General features: G+C 34.1%; 1 protein-coding gene across 1 annotated transcript in view; it reads right to left on the bottom strand.

The window, feature by feature from the left end:
* LOC111153773 (sperm tail PG-rich repeat containing 2) overlaps positions 1 to 17272 on the bottom strand; it is a 596073-nt gene that overhangs the window by 546591 nt on the left and 32210 nt on the right. Inside the window, exons 4-5 of the mRNA XM_022513010.1 lie at positions 16924 to 17036; positions 13773 to 13884 (exon numbers count right to left, since the gene is read on the bottom strand). Coding sequence (XP_022368718.1) covers positions 13773 to 13884; positions 16924 to 17036 — 225 coding nt within the window. The remainder of the gene's footprint in view (positions 1 to 13772; positions 13885 to 16923; positions 17037 to 17272) is intronic.

The raw sequence follows: 17272 nt of genomic DNA, 5'->3' as shown, positions 1-17272 counted from the left end.
AGTTGTTTAAATCCATAAAAATCCAAAATACTGGCGCCACCTAGTGAAATTTTACTCAGTTTTTTAACTGATAAGAAGCTATTATATAGCAACTCCATAAATTTTGCATTACCAAATCAAAAAACTTCAACAGAAACTATTGTTAAATGTCTTTGCATATTAAGGACTTCATTAATGTTAAGGAAGGTACTAAAAAGAATTTCATTGCCAAAAGCAAGAAAAATTCCTGTGGAAAATACTGAGGTTGAATAAAAGTTAATTTTGTTGTTCTTTAACAGAAGTTCTCAGTAAAGCACCACAATATACTTAAAAGATGTACTGAAACAACACTATATATACAACAGAATTAGATAGATCTCAAGAATATGATAAATTTTTTAACATTTTCAATTGTTCATTAAAATATTATCTTCATATTATATTTTTGTTGTATCATCAGAAAATGCTTAAATCCAAAGACACTAGAGTACTTATTTATTTTCCTGCTTAAAACATTCTTCTAAGGCAGTAGGATAAATGTGAGGAAGGAAAAAAACCTAAGAGTTCTTTCTCTAAATTCAAATTTTAAAATAAAACTGCCCATTTTTCAGATCTATAATCAATTTATTCAAAAAGCATTAATAAATATTATCCTCACTCCACTAACTATAGGTATATCAAAAAATAAGCAGAATGAAAGATTCCTATCCTTTAGAAACAATGGTTCATTGGGTATGTAAGATAAACATTTTTTTAAAGATTCCATATAAAAAATGTTATTCAAATTAACCATAAATCAAAAAAAAAGCACAGCAAATTTGCAGAACTCTTATAAGTCAATAATAAAAAAGATAATCCATTTTTAAAAGGGCAAAGATTCTACCTAGACATTCTCTGAAGAAAATATGCAAATGGCCAATAAGTATACGAAAAGATAGTCAACATCAATAGTCTTTAGGGAAATGCAAAGCAAAACCACAATGATATACCACTTCTCACCAGCTAGGATGGCTACAATCAGAAAGATAAACAAGAGCAAGCATTGCAAAGATGTGGAGAAATTGAAACCTTCAATTTTACACCAATGTAAAATAGTGTGGCTGCTTATAAATAGTTCCCCAAAAAGTTAAAACATAAGAACTATAATATTATCCAACAATTCCACTCTCAGGTATACACTCCTGAGAAATGAAAACATACCCACACAAAGACTTACATATTAATGTTCATAGCAGAATTATTTTTATGCTCATTCTTATGCTTTTGTTTAGCATAGTATTAAACTTATTTTTATTCTTAACCAAAAAGTATAACTGACCCAAATGTCCATCAACTGATAAAATGGATAAATAAAATGTGGTATATCCATGTAATAGAATGTTGAGCTATAAAAAATGAAATATTGATACATGCTATATCATGGAAAATATTATGCCAAGTAACAGAAGCCAATCACAAAAGGACAAATATTGCACAATTCCATTTACATCAAATGTCTAGATAGGCAAGTCTAAGAGACAGAAATAGATTAATGATTGCCTACAATTAGGAGGACTAGATTACAGTAAGAGTGACTGCTAGTTGGGGTGAGTTAAATACTCTACAATTGATTGTGGTGATGGTTGTACAACTCTGTGAATACTCTAAACCATTCGATTATGTACTTTAAATGGATGAATTAAGATACGTGAATTGTATCTTAAAAGAGCTGTTTTTAAAAAATAAACTCCTAAATTCAAAAAGAAATGCATTTCAAAATAAACTCTAAATGACAAGAAAAAAAAGTACATGTTGAGAAACAAATCTGACAAAACTACACCCACTCTTCTGGTACATGTTAATTTCCTGTTAAGCCAGACCTAGAGGGTTCAGAGGAAGAATTCTGAAAAGATGTGAAAACATAAAAACCATACAGAGAAGCCAAAGTCTAATACACCAAAAAAGAAGTAGGAATGTGTAAATACGAGCCAGAAATCTGAGTGAGATTCAGGAAAACAAGAGAAGCAGCAATGGGCTCCATATAAGTAAAGAGCAATTTAGAGCGTTTTAAGAAATCACTACCTACAACTAATCTTAATGTATCATCTATTTTAGGAGTCAGTGCATCCGTGGAATAAAACCATAGAAACAAAAAATTGAATGAAGATAGCCTATCCCACACTAAATTTACCAACAGTCCCAAGTCAAACTTCTTGCAACTGCTCTTAAGACGTGGGAGAGGCACTACAAAACATTATTTTCCGAATCCAGTCTAATAATCATTAAGAAATTACAATTTACCATTATATAAGACAAAAAAGCTAGATTCTAAAAAATGGAAAAAAGTCCATCTCTTTTGTTACCTCAAAATGTAAATTAAAAATTTCTACATATTAGAAGCAAATATTTGAAGAGACAAAAAAATTTGAGAAATGCCATGTACAATTAAGATTCTATTTTAAAACAATTCATTCATCTTTTTTTTTAAGATTTTATTTATTTATTTGATAGAGAGAGAGTTATCAAGTAGGCAGAGAAGCAGGCAGATAGATGGGGAAGAAGGCTCCCTGCTGAGCAGAGAGCCCGATGTGGGGCTCGATCCCAGGACCCTGAGATACTGACCCAAGCCGAAGGCAGAGGCTTAACCCACTGAGCCACTCAGGTGCCCCAACAATTCATTCATCTTAAGTTGTTATTCCTTTTACTATTTATAGGATAAAGAAATAAAATTATTCTTATTCTATTATTATTATGTAGGTCAGGATAGTCTCATGGAAAAAGCTTGGGAAAAAATCATTTTGAACAAAACATTTATTAGTTTTATATTATAATAACTATGAAGAAAATACCAATATGTTCATATTATTTACTCTCATAAATATTATCAATATTCTTACTTTATCAAAATTGTTTTCACAGAGTTGATTTTTAAAGGAAAAAGAGGCAAACTACATACAGTTAGAACCACTCTTGCATCCCAGGAATAAATCACACTTGGCATGGTGTATGATTCTTTAAGTGCAGTGTTAAAAAGAAGATGTGGTATACACACACACACACACACACACACACACACACACACACACACACTGGAATACTATGCAGCCATCAAAAAAATCTTGCCATTTCCAATGACATAGCTGGAACTAGACGATGTTATGCTAAGCAAAATAAGTCAATCAGAGAAAGACAATTATCATATGATCTCTCTGATATGAGGAATTTGAGAGGCAGGGCAGGGGGTCATGGGGGGTAGGGAGGGAAAAAATGAAACAAGATGGAACCCGGGAAGGAGAAAAACTGTAAGACTCTTAATCTCAGGAAACAAACTGAGGTGGTGTGCTGTGGTGGGGGTGGAGTTGGGGTAGGGTCGCTGGATTATGGACATTGAGGAGAGTATTGCTATGGTGAGTGTTGTGAATTGTGTAAGACTGATGATTCACAGACCTGGGTAACTGTGTAAGACTAATGATTCACAGATCCTGAAGCAAATAATACATGTTAATTTTAAAAATGCACTGTTAAATTTTTAATAGTTAAATTTTTCATATACTTAAATTTTAACTATATTTTAACTATATTTTAACCAAAATTTTAACTTTAATAAATTTTTAAATAATTTTTTAGCTTTTTAATTAATAAGTTATAATAAATTATAATAAATTGATAATAAATTATATAATAAATAAATTATAAATAAATTATATAATAATAAATTAATAATTCTAATTTTTAATAATTTTTAATAAATAAATTTTAACTATAATTTTAACTATATTTTAATTTCATATAGTTATATTTTCAAATAGTTAAATTTTTCAATAGTTAACATTTTATTAAGGATTTTTATAACAATGTTATTCAGGAATATTGGCTTATAATTTTCTTGGAGTGTCTGCCTGGTTATGGTATCAGGGTGATGCTAGCCTCATAAAATGAGTTTGGAAGCATTCCCTCTTCTATTTTCTAGAAGAATTTAAGGATCATTAATAATACTTCTTTGAATGTTTGGTAAAATTCATCCTTGAAGATATTAGGTCCTGGGCTTTTCTTTGTTGGGAGATTTTTTTATTACTGAGTTAGTTCCTTGTTATTGATCTGTTCAGGCTTTCTATTTCTTCCTGATTCAGCTTTGCTAGGTTGCTCGTTTCCAGGAATTTATTCATTTCTTGTAGGCTGTCCAGTTTGTTGGTATATAGTTTTTCCTAACCGTCCCTTAAAACTGTTTTTTCCTCCTGAGGCATCCATTGAAATGTTTACTCTTTCATCTGATTTTATGAGTCTTTTCTCTCTTTTTCTTAGTCTAATAGTTTGTCAATTTTATCTTTTAAAACACCAATTCAAAAGCTTCATTCTTTTTTGTTATCCTCCATTTGACTTACATCTGCTCTAATTTTTATAATTTCCTTCCTTTGGCTAATTTGGGCTTGGTTTGTTCTTGTTTTTTTAGTTCCTTGTGGTATAAAGTTAGTTTGTTTGATATTTCTTCTGTTTTAATGTAAGCATAATTCACTAAAACTTCCCTCTTAGCTTTTGCTGCAGTTCATAGATTTGATATGTTGTTTTTGTTTGTTTTGAAATACTTTTTTAAACTGTATTTTTATTTTCTCTTTGACCCAATGATTTTTTCCCTTTTTAGTTTCTTTCTCATTTTTTTAAAGGACTTTTTTCATTTAAGTATAATTAACATACAGTGTTATATTACTTTCAGGTGTATGATGTAATTCAACAATTCCACACATTTCTCAGCACTCATCAAGTATACTCTTAATCCTTTTTTACCTATTTCACCCATCCCCCCACCAACCTCCACTCTGGCAACCTCCACCAGTTTGTTCTCTGTCTGTGAGAGTCTATGTTTTTGTTTCTTTTTATTATTATTATTTGTTTCTTAAATTTCACATATGAATGAAATCATATGGTATTTGTCTTTCTCTGACTGATTACTTTCACTTAGAATTTAACTCTCTAGGTCCATCTGTTGTTGTTGCAAATGGCAAGATTTCATTCTTTTTTATGGCTTAGTAATATTTCTGTGTGTGTGTGTCTATGTGTCTGTGTGTGTGTACGTGGACCTCTTCTCTTTCCATTCATCTATTGATAGACATTTGTTTGACCCAAAGTTTCTTAAGACAAAATTATTTAGTTTCCACACATTTGTAAATTTTCCCATTTTCTTGCTATTGCTGATTTTTATTTTTATTCCATTTTGGTAAGAAAAGATACTTGGAGTGATTTTGATGTTCTTAAATGTGTTAAGATTTGTTTCATGACTTTTCATGAGATCTATCTGGAATATTCAGTATGCCTTTGAGTAGAATATGTATTCTGATCTTGGGTAGAAATTTCTGCATAAGTCAGTTAGATCCATTTAGTCTATAATGTTGTTCAAGTCAGCTATTTTTGTATTGATTTTCTGTTTGGATGTTCTATCCATTATTGAAAGTGGAGTATTATAGACTGGACTATTTTGTATTTCTGTCCATTTCTGCCTTAAATCTGTCAATATTTGTTTTATATATTTAGGTATACTGGGATTGAGCACATTTATAACTGTCCTATCTTTCTGTTGAAGTGATGCTTTGATCATTATGTATTGACCTTAAGAGAAAATTTTAAACTTAAATTTCATTTTTTCTGACATACATATAGCCAATCCTCCTTTCTTTTGATCATCATCTGCATGAAACATCTTTTTTTCATCCCTTCACTTTTGGCCTATGTGTGTTTTTAATACTAAAGTGTGTCTCTTACAGACAGAATGTCACTGGATCTTGTTGTTGTGTGTGTTTTTTTTTTTCAATACATTCAGGCACTATAAGCCTTTTGATTGGCAAATTTAATGCATTTACATTTAAGGTAATCATTCTTAAGTGAGAAATTTACTGTTGCTATTTTTAAAAGTTGTTTTCTTTGTTTTTATAATTGTTTTGTTTTTCTCTTCTTCTCTTGTGTTACTTTGTTACTTGATAATTTTTTGAAGTGATTTTTTTGTTTTTTTTTTCCCTTTATCTTTTGTGTGCCTATTATAGTTTTTCTTTTTTCCATGATTAGCTCAAGAGTTGCAAAAAAATCTTGTAACTATGACCTTCCATTTTATTTTGGTAACAATTTCAACCATGTATAAAAACACTGATCTTGGGCGCCTGGGTGGCTCAGTGGATTAAAGCCTCTGCCTTTGGCTCAGGTCATGATCTCAGGGTCCTGGGATCGAGCCCCGCATCAGGTTCTCTACTCAGCAGGGAGCCTGCTTCCCTTCCTCTCTCTCTGCCTGCCTCTCTGCCTGCTTGTGATCTCTCTCTCTCTCTCAAATAAATGAATAAATAAAAAATCTTTTAAAAAAAACACTAATCTTTTATTATCTCCACATATACATACAGTTTGTGCTCTTGTAGACAGTTTCTTTTTATATTGTGTAAAAATATTTTTACCTATTGACTCTCACGTTAAGTTAAAGCAATTTACAAATCATCTTTACTATTATACTAATCTATGTATGTTTATTTTTTTCCATTACATATGAGATTTCATACTGCTGTTTCGCATGTTTTCATTTCAATTTGGAGAAATCCCTTAAGCATATCTTGTAATCCAGGTCTAAGAGTAACAAATTCTCAGTTATTGTTTGTCTGTGAAAGACATTATCTCTCCATTTTTAAGGGATGATATTTCTGAGTACAGTATTCTTATTTGGCAGTAGTGTTTTTTTTTTTTTTCTTCCAGTACTCTAAATATATCTTCCCACCCTCTACTGGGTGCAAGTTTTCTACTGAGAAATCGACTTATACTCTTGGGGAACAGTTTGGGGAGGGAAAGTCTTATATGTGATGAATCACTTTTCTCTTACTGCATTAAAAATTCTCTTTGTCATTAACTCTTAACAATTTAACTATAATGTGTCAGTGTAATCATTGGGCTGAGACTATTTCAGGACCTTTGAGCTTCATGAATATTGATGACCACTTCCCTACAAAGATTTGGGAAGTTTTCAGCCATTATTTCTTTCTGTTCCTTTCTCTCTCTTCTCCTTCTGAGACTCCCAAAGTGCACACATTGATTCTCCATGATGTCCTATAAATTGTGTAAGATTTCCTCACTCTTTTTCATTCTTTTATCTTTTTTCTCCTCTGACTGGATTATTTCAAATGAACTTTCTCTGAGTTGACAGATTCTTTCTTCTACTTGAGTGAGTCTATGATTGAAGCACTCTATTGCATTTTTCATTTCATTCATTGTACTCTTTAACTCTAGAATTTAGTTCTTTGTGATTTCTATCTCTGTTAAACTCACATCTTATTCAACTATTGCTATTTTAATTTCATTAAGTTGTCTAACTTTGTTCTCTTAGAGCTCACTGAGCTTCCTTAAAACAATAATTTTGGTGCCTGGGTGGCTCAGTTGCTAGACGTCTGCCTTTGGCTCAGGTCATGATCCTAGGGTCCTGGGATAGAGCCCCATATTGGGCTCCCTGCTCAATGGAGAGCCTGTTTCTCCCTCTCCCACTCCCCCTGTTTGTGTTCCCTCCCTCGCTGTCTCCCTCTCTGTCAAATAAATAAATAAAATCTTAAAAAAAAAAAAACAATAATTTGAATTTACTGACCGATCTCCCTTTCTTTGGAGCCAGTTACTAGGCAATTATTATGTTCTTTTGGTGGAGTCATGTTTCCCTGACTTTTTGTGTTTCTTATAGTCTTGCAGTGATGTCTGCATATTTGAAGAAGCAGTCACCTCTTCCAGATTTTATGGACTACCTCCAGTGGGGAAAGAACTATGGGTGGTTGTCAGGACACTAGCTGAGTAGAACAGCAGCTCTAGCTCTGAAGGGAGGGGGAACCAGAGAGAAGTTTTCTGGCTTCAGGAAAGTTGCAGCAGTATATACTCTATGAAGCTCATATACATGAGGTCAACATCATAAAAAAACTACAAGATTCTGTGGCAGACCAAGGGTGTAGGTTCTACAGCAGCAACAAGGGCTGTTGGCTCTTCAGTGTCAAAATCTGCTGCAGTTTCCCTGTTTTCTTTTTCCCCACAGGAGGAAGTCATGGCCAAAGTATCCTCCTGGGGCTTGCTCCAGTACAGGAGTATACTTGCTGCAGTGTTAGTGCTGGTGTCTAAAATGGGTACACATATAGCTGCCACAGAGCCAGGGTCACAGGTATGTACACGATTATGATGATGAGTGGTAGCTGCAGCCCCAGAAGAATGTAGGAACTGTGATGCTTCCTTCTCCAGGGGGAGGCACAGTGGTATGGACTCCAGGCAGCTCCATCTGCTGGGTTAAGCATCAGTGAAGACTGTAGGTATCCTCAGTAGCATAAGTTTTAGATGTCCAGAGTGGTGACAAGGGCTGTCATTGCCTTCCTCCTCTCCTTTCATGCACGGGGGGAAATTACACATTGGGATCTTTCTTGGCACCAAACTATGATGGACTGAATGGTGTGAAGCAGGTAAAATGCCTCTTAAACTTTTCTATGTGACCACCTTGAGTTTTAAGCTCCTAAAGGTGTCTGTAGCTTCTTAATTGTACTCTAAGCTCTCCAGAGCTATTTTCGTCAGTATGTAGGTACTTATAATTTGTTATTTTTTTTATGGGGGGAAATGAGTGTTGGGACTCCTAATTCACCATTTTGCTGATGTGAATCCAGAAAATACTTTTCGTTTAAAAGATTCATTTCCGGGCGCCTGGGTGGCTCAGTGGGTTAAGCCTCTGCCTTCAGCTCAGGTCATGATCTCAGGGTCATGGGATCGAGTCCTGCATAGGGCTCTCTGCTCAGCAGGAGGCCTGCTTCCTCCTCTCTCTCTGCCTGCCTCTCTGCCTACTTGTGATTTCTGTCTGTCAAATAAATAATCTTTAAAAAAAAAAAAAAGATTCATTTCTACTCTTTGGTCTCAATCATAGAAAAAAGATAACAAAGGGAACATCACCCTTTGGAAAGCATCACAATAAGAAGCACACGTTGTGCCACTACTGTGGCCCTCAGCCCTACCACATCTTCATGTCAAAAGCTGACTTGTGGCAAATATGGCTACCCTGCCAAGCAGAAGAGAGAAAATAACTGGAGTGCCAAGGCTAAAAGATGAAATACCACTAGAACTGGTCAAATGAGGCCCCTAAAAATTGTATACCACAGATGCAGGCATGGATTTTGTGAAGAAACAACACCTGCACCCAAGAAGGAAGCTGTTGCACCATCCAGTTCATCTTAAGGATTTCAATGATTGGTCACATAATAAATGTTCTTGTTTAAAAAATAATTTCCTAAATTCCAGTTTCCAGTTCCACACATAAGGAACTTGGATATTGCCACTCCTCCCTAACAGCAAGTAGAAACCTGAATAGAACATAAATCAAACTCTTTTTAGATCCACGAGAGAGCAAAAAATACAAGACAAACCACTGCCCAAAGATTGGAGAAACAAATTAGCGAATACAGAGTGTCACAGCTTAACATAGCAGAGATTTAAAGATAGAAAACACTGTGGAAAACAATGCCAGTATAGGAATACCAAAACTATAATTGAAGAACTGCTGGAGGCTCCATTCTTCAGAGAGTTAAAGGCAGAGTTAAAACTCCATGGGCCGCATCATAGGGGAGGATCCCATAATTCTAATTTACTTCCAGGAGCTCAACTAGGTTCTCAAGTAAATAGTGGAGAAAAACCCTTTCATGCATCTGGCAGGGGAAGAGAGAAAGGAAGCATTTTGAAATATACCGGAGCAAGCCCTCATGAAAATCAAACTAACCCAAACTACTAGAGCATTATCAGCACATAATAGGGCCCAACCTACTAAAGCATTATCAGCATATAATAGACATAGGGAAGGGAAATGCCTAATTCCAGTCACCTTTAGCCTTCCACATAAGTTAAAGGAAATACCTAATTCCAACTCATACTAGCCAGCCATTCTGACCCAGCTAAGAGAGAGAAAAAACTGAGAAACACTTGTGAAGTTCACAGACCAGTTCAGAGGCACAGACTCCCTAAAAAGACTGAGAGCTAATCATAGAACTATAGCATTTATTCCCTTCCCCATACCTTACCACCACATTACTGAAGGCATATTTACAAAAGTTCCTTTACCTAACACATCATGTCAAGTTACATAAATTGAATGTTTGTATGCCCCAAAACTCATGTTAAACTAATCCTAATGTGATGGTTTTTGGAGGTGGCAGCTTTGGGAAGTGATTAACTCATGAGCACAGAGCTCTGATGAATGGGATTAGTGTCCTTATTTAAAAAAAAAGAAAGGGCAACCAAGATAGTTTCCTGCCCCTTCCACCATTTAAAGACATAGCAAAAAAATGACCTATGAAACAGGAAATGAGTCCTCAGTAGAACTAAATCTGCTGGCACCTTCATCTTGAACTTCCCAGACTCCCAGAGGTATAAGGAATAAAATTCTCTTATTTAAAACCCATCCAATATGCTATTTTGTTATAGCAACCTGAGCAGAATAAGACATCCAGTTACCAAGAGAAAATTACAACAAATATTAAAAAGCAAGAAATTAGAAGAAACAGGCCAAGCACCAGAGCCACACATGGCAGGGAAAGTGCCATCATCAGATAGGGAACTTAAAACAAGTAGGATTAATATCCTAAATGCTCTAATGAATAAAGAAAATAGAAGGCAAAAACAGGCGAGAACCACACAAAAGGCAGAAAAAGAATGCATGATAAAAATAGGAGCAAAAAAGGGGGGACATTAAATAGAAAACAGTAACAAATATGGTAGATATTAATCCAACTATATCGATAATCCTTGAATGTCAATGGTCTAAATTTACCAATTAAAAGACAGAGATAGGGACGGGTGGCTGGGTGGCTCAGTCGGTTAAGACGTTGCCTTTGACTCAGGTCATGATTCCAGGGTCCTGGGATGGAGTCCCACATCAGGCTCCTTGCTCAGCAGGGAGCCTGCTTCTCTCTCTGCCTCTGCCTGCCACTCTGCCAGCTTGTGCTCTCTCTGACAAATAAATAAATAAAATCTTAAAAAAAAAAAAAAGAGAGAGATTGTCAGAGTGGATCAACAAGTAAGACCCACTATATAAGACTTGTATAGTAGTCTTGCTGTCAATAACAGTCCCACTTTAAATATAAAGACAAATATAAATTAAAAGTAAATGGAGAGGGCACCCGGGTGGCTCAGTGGGTTAAGCCTCTGCCTTCGGCTCAGGTCATGGTCTCGGGGTCCTGGGATCAAGCCCCGCATCGGGCTCTCTGCTCAGCAGGGAGCCTGCTTCCCTTCCTCTCTCTCTCTGCCTGCCTCTCTGCCTACTTGTGATCTCTATCAAATAAATAAATAAAATCTTTAAAAAAAAAGTAAATGGAGAAAAACATGCCATGCTAACAGTAATCAAAAGAAAGCAAGAGTAGATACATTAATTTTAGACAGTACAGACTTCAAAGCAAGGAAGATTATCAGGGCTAAAGAAGATCATTATATAATGATCAAGAGGCCAGTTCTCCAAGAAGACATAACAATTCTTAACATATATGTTCCTAACAACAAAGCAGCACTATATGAGGCAAAACTGATAGGACTGCAAGTAAAAATAAATGAATCCACTATCACAGTTGAAGACTTCAATACCCTTTCTCAGAAATGGACAGAGTAGCAGGCATAAAATCAGTAAAGACATAGTTGGAATCAATAACACCATAATCAAAAATAGATATATTGACATCATTTATAGCAATGAAAGCATATATGAAAATCTAAGTTTCCACCTTAGGAAAATAAAAAAGAAGACCAAATTAAATTAGAAGTAGTCAAAAGAAAAATGAGTAGAATTGGAGCAGAAATCAATAAAATTGAATATGAGAAATAAATAGAGAAAATCAATGAAACCAAAAGTTGGGTCTTTGAAAAGATCAAATCTATAAGTCTCTAGCATGGTAAACTAAGAAAAAAAGAGAAGACATAATTACTAATATCAGAGTGAAGGAGGGGACATCACTACAGATCTCATAAACATAAAAGAATAATAAAGGAATACTATGAACTCTATGCCCATACATTTGATAAGCCAGATAAATTGGACCAATTCCTTGAAGGACTCAATCTTCCCAAACTCACACAAGAAAAAACAGATGATCCAAATACACCTGTATCTATTTTAAAAATTGAATCAGTAATTAATAACCTTCCAGAAAAAGAAAGCACCAAGCCCAAGTGGGTTCACCAGAAAATTTTACCAAACATTTAAAGAACACATTACATCAATTCTCTACAAACTCAGAGAATAGAAGCAGAAGGAATATTCCTTAACTCATTCTATGAAGCCAGCATAACCCTAATACCAAAACAAGGACATTGCAAGAATAGAAAACTACAGACTATAATCACTCATAATTCTACATTAACTCTTTTTACAGTTTGAGATTTGTAATTATAATTCTATAAAATCAACCATATTGTGTTATTATGTTATTGTATTTTTTCATTTCTAGAAACAATATTTCTCATTGCTGATTGATATTCAGGGGAAGACCAAGGAAATCAAATGCAAAGAAAAATCTTATTGAAATAGTTATTGATTTTTCAGCTGAGAATCATTTATCCTTATTCTAAATGATCCAATTTAAAATTTTTATTCTATAATCCTCAAGGTTTTTTATTTACTTGAATATAGTTAATACACAATGTTGTATTAGTTTCAGATGTACACATAATGATTCAACTTCTCTATACATTATGCTATGCTCTCCACAAGTATAGCTACTGTCTGTCACCATAAAACATTACAATATCATTAACTATACTCCCCATGCTGTCCCTTTTATTCTCCTAATTTATTCATTCCATAACTGTAAGCCTTTATCTCCCACTCCTCTTCACTTATTTTTCCCAACCCCCCCACACCTCTTTCCTCTGGTAACCATCAATTTGTTCTATTTATTTATAAGTCTGATTCTGCTTTTTGCTTGTCTATTCATAAGTTCTGTTTTTTAGATTTCACCTATGAGTAAAATCATAAGGTATTTATCTTTCTCTGATTTAATTCACTCAGCATAATACCCTGAGCCCAACCATGTTATTGCAAATGGCAAGATCACATCCTTTTTATAGCTGTATAGTATTACATTGTTCAAGGTTTTATGTTCAAATATAGTAATATAGTAAAGGGGGGGGAAAAAGTCTATGGTTTTATTTGCCTACAAGTTCCAAAAGAATAAACTGAAACATAGCTATTAAAAAAAGGTACTGAAATCTTAGGTTTTATATTAATAAACATACACTATTCAGAAGAAGGAAAGTGAAAATCCTACTATGTACAAATCAGAATACACCAAGAATATTACACTTAGTTCTAGTATCATATTAAAAGAGAGAGAAAGAAAAAGAAGGAGACCCACAAACCAAAGAAGAGCCCTAGATAACTTCAAAGGAAAATAAATTATCATGAATTTAAATAACAAGAATAGTAAAAAATATTTGGAACATTTATCCTTACTAGAAAAAGACTGAGAAGGAGATTGAAAAGAAGTCACAGGAAAATGGAGAAAAAGTAGGCAGCAGGCAGGCAAATTTAGATCAGTTTAAGAAGGAAATTGCAAGGAATGGAGTTGTCCACTATTGAAACAATAAACCTTAGAGCTAGTGAGTTCTTTATCACAAGAGGTGTCCAAGCAGAGATGGTGGTTACTTCATAGAGATTAAAGTATAATTCCTTCAATAATTTTCACTGAGTAACAACTAGCTAGCTAAGAAGCACAGTAGATCTAAGAGGACTCTAACCTTGTAATGATAAGAGTCAATGATCCTAAAATATAGAAAGGAGATGAAATAGCTACATTTCAACTTACCTTTTTTTCCTCCTGTAATATTATTACTTCATAAAATCGTGGGAGATTTAAGCAATAATTTTGTCGTTGATCTTTCTTAATGTTAATATTTTCATAATGAGGTGTCTTTTTCCTTTAGAAAAGTCAGAAAAATTGAGGAGCTCTCAGTTTCAAATATATTATTGTTCATGTAAACAAAGAGAGTGTTTTACACCAACATTGTCTGCCTAAAAAGTATGCAGTAATATGATCAGCTGGGTGTGTTAGGCCAATATATACTAAATTTTGTAAAATGTATTAATCTATGTTGGTTAGTTGCGCATTTTCTAATTCAGAGCATTACAATAAACTTATAATGACTCCAGAAAAAAAAATAGGATGTAGGATTTATATTAGGAGTTTATTTTTTTTTTATTTATTTATTTATTTATTTGACAGATCACAAGTAGGCAGAGAGGCAGGCAGAGAGAGAGGAGGAAGCAGGCTCCCTGCTGAGCAGAGAGCCCGATGCGGGCCTCGATCCCAGGACCCTGAGATCATGACCTGAGCCGAAGGCAGAGGCTTAACCCACTGAGCCACCCAGGCGCCCTATATTAGGAGTTTAAATAAAAAGCTACCCAGAAAAGTTTCCTGAGTATTCTGTTTAACATAAAATATTCTTAAAATTTCAAATCCCTTGATATTTCAACTATTTATAAAACAAAACAAAAAAGGGACATAAAGTTCTTTAAAAATAAAAGAGAAGCTTATTTTCACTGAAATTTATGCAACCTCAAGAAAGAATAAGAAAATAAAAGTGATTAACAGCCCAAGCTTTATAGTCAAACAGCCTGATGTGAATCCTAGCACCTACTAGCTGTAGTGTGACCTTACACAAATCACCTTACTTTTCTAAACTTCAGAGTAGATTCTTCACCTGACTGGAAATAGTAACAACCAATTATTAAGATTGTAATGATTAAAGTAAGTAATACAGGTAAAGTATTTAATGTCATGCATGGCCCATAAGTACACAATAACTGAGCTATCATTACTACAAGAATTTTTTTAAGATTTACTTATTTATTTTAGAGAGAAAGAACATGAGAGGAGGGGCAGAGGGAGAAGGAAAGAGAATCTCAAGCAAACTCTCCACTGAGCACAGAGCCTGATGCGGGGCTCAGTCTCAATGACCCTAGATCATGACCTGCTCTGAAACCAAGAGTCAGAACTTAACCAACTGTGCCACCCAGGTGTTCCTACAAGAATTATTTTTAAATAGGCTATACTGACTATACTATTTCTTCTACTTCTTAAACAGAATTAAAAAAAAAAACCTCATATTAAACATTTCCAATGAACTATATTGAACATAAACGTTTTTTTTAAACAGGTAAAAGAAAAACATAAAAACAAATGTTTAAGTTATATAATTGCAAATAATCTGTTTGACATTGCTATGATTTAAATACCCATTTAACATCTCGGTTCACTGGTGAATGCTGACTTCACTGATTTTTTTTCACACAAAATTCAACAAATGAACTTGTTTTCAAAACCTCAAATACTTTTGTGGATAACAAATTTATATTTGGGAGATCAGAAGGGTCACATATCATTCTGGTCTGTATCTTTCCCAAAAAGAGACCTAGACGCTTATCTTTCCATTTACAGTAACCAAGTATCTCCACTTTTATACTGTATCAAATATCCCAGAATCATTCTGCCTTAATCAGTAAGTAAAAGATTAAGAAAAATGAAAAATAAAAAGGTACAAAATGTCAACTACCAGAGAGAACCAAGACAACTCCAAATAAAAGGTAAGGTGAAGGCAACAAAATCAAAGAGCAAACAAATTATGGAAATGGTGACATAAATGAAGCAGTCTAGAATGCCCCCTATATGGATACATTTCAAAGCAAAAGTGAAAATGTGAATGGAAGAACACAGGAAATAAAAAAATTCAAAGAGAAAGTAACATTAAAAAATGAGGAATTAGAATGGGAGTGGGACAGGGTTGGAGAAACAAAAGAGACTGTTGGGAAAAACTGCCAAGCAAAATCAGAGCAATAAGGTCAAATAGAGTCCCAGATATGCCTGCAGTATTTAGTTAGAAGTGTAGTGGAATGGAAGGAAAGCAATCATCAAAGAACTACATACCTTTAATAAAAGTTACTTTTGCCTTATATTTATTAAACCTCAATAAAACTGATGAGCAGGTAGGCAGGCAAGCAGGCAGACAGACAGAAAGATAGACAGATAAGCAAACCAGCCAAACTGAAAGAAAAAAGGATAAAATTAGAATACTGAATAACAAAAACATATGTCAAGAGGATGAACAGAGCTAATCAGAACATTTCATAGACTGTTTTGTTTGGAATAATGACAAAGACATTAAGTTAGACCCCATTAAGCTAAATAAACATGTTGAAGTTCTAGTGTACTATTGAAAAAATAAAAATACAAGGTGTACCTCTCATATTAGGAGAGTTTAGAAAAATGAAGAAGAAAAGAGAATAGGGTATAAATTCCCAAAAATAAGAACCATGTTTCATTCTTTTTATTCCCAGTTACTATGTGTAGTACTACCACACAGAAAGAATTCAAACAATGTTTGTTCAGTAAATGAACATTAGCAAGGGTGTCTAAGAAAGTCTCAGCTACAGCCACCGCTGGTATATAGATATGTTTGAATCTGTCTAGGAAACTAATTAAATAGGTAATTATGGTGGGACTTCCTATTTAAAAAAACTCATTCTATAAGAGAAAATGAATCAGGCAGATAAGCTGGATCTTGTTTAAAAATTATAATGATGAAAACAGGTGATAGACTCTGAGAACCACATGTTATTTGTCATTGAATTTTGTCTTCCGTGGACCCACATCTAAGGCCTCATGGGAGTATGAGTAGGAGAAAATAAAGTAGGAATGGGAGTAGAAGAAAATAAAGACAGAATGAGTTATTTTACCAGAAATGTATTTCCTAGTTAAACTTCATAAATATAACCTCCAAACTGATGCCATGGCTCTGAGCCCACACTGAGAATGGCTTCTAAATCTATCATTTAGTCAGAAGAATGGACACCAGAGCCAGGCACAAATGAATATATTAGAATACTTTCCAGTCAAGAACTACATTAGAGGTATACTACATTTACATATGTATGTATGTATGTATGTATTTTTTACTTACTGGACTATATTATACTGTCCGGGACCAGGCCCTGACTTTGTAGGTAACTCCAGTCTTCCCAAAGAGTTGCCAAAATGTATCCCCTTGTATTTCAAAGTTGTATTGGAAAAATCCTTAAAAAAAAAAAAAAAAAAAAAGCAAAGATGAGACATAGTTTAAATAAGCCATAAAACAATGTTTAACTTCATTTAAGTCTAAATCTAAAGGAAGGACAGGCTTAGTCAAGGGGGTTCCGCTAACAATTGCAAAAGTCTTCTCTCAACCTAAATTAAAACTGCTGTGCCCCATCCCACTCCTGAGTCAGCCAGGATTCCTAGAGAGCTATCTCTAGTTTTAGCATATCCTCAAC

Source organism: Enhydra lutris, unplaced genomic scaffold (assembly GCF_002288905.1).
Source record: "Enhydra lutris kenyoni isolate GAN:26980312 unplaced genomic scaffold, ASM228890v2 scaffoldscaffold3, whole genome shotgun sequence".
Lineage (NCBI taxonomy): Eukaryota > Metazoa > Chordata > Mammalia > Carnivora > Mustelidae > Enhydra > Enhydra lutris.
Note: the sequence above shows the minus strand (reverse complement) of the source record. Positions and strands in the feature narration are given on the sequence as shown.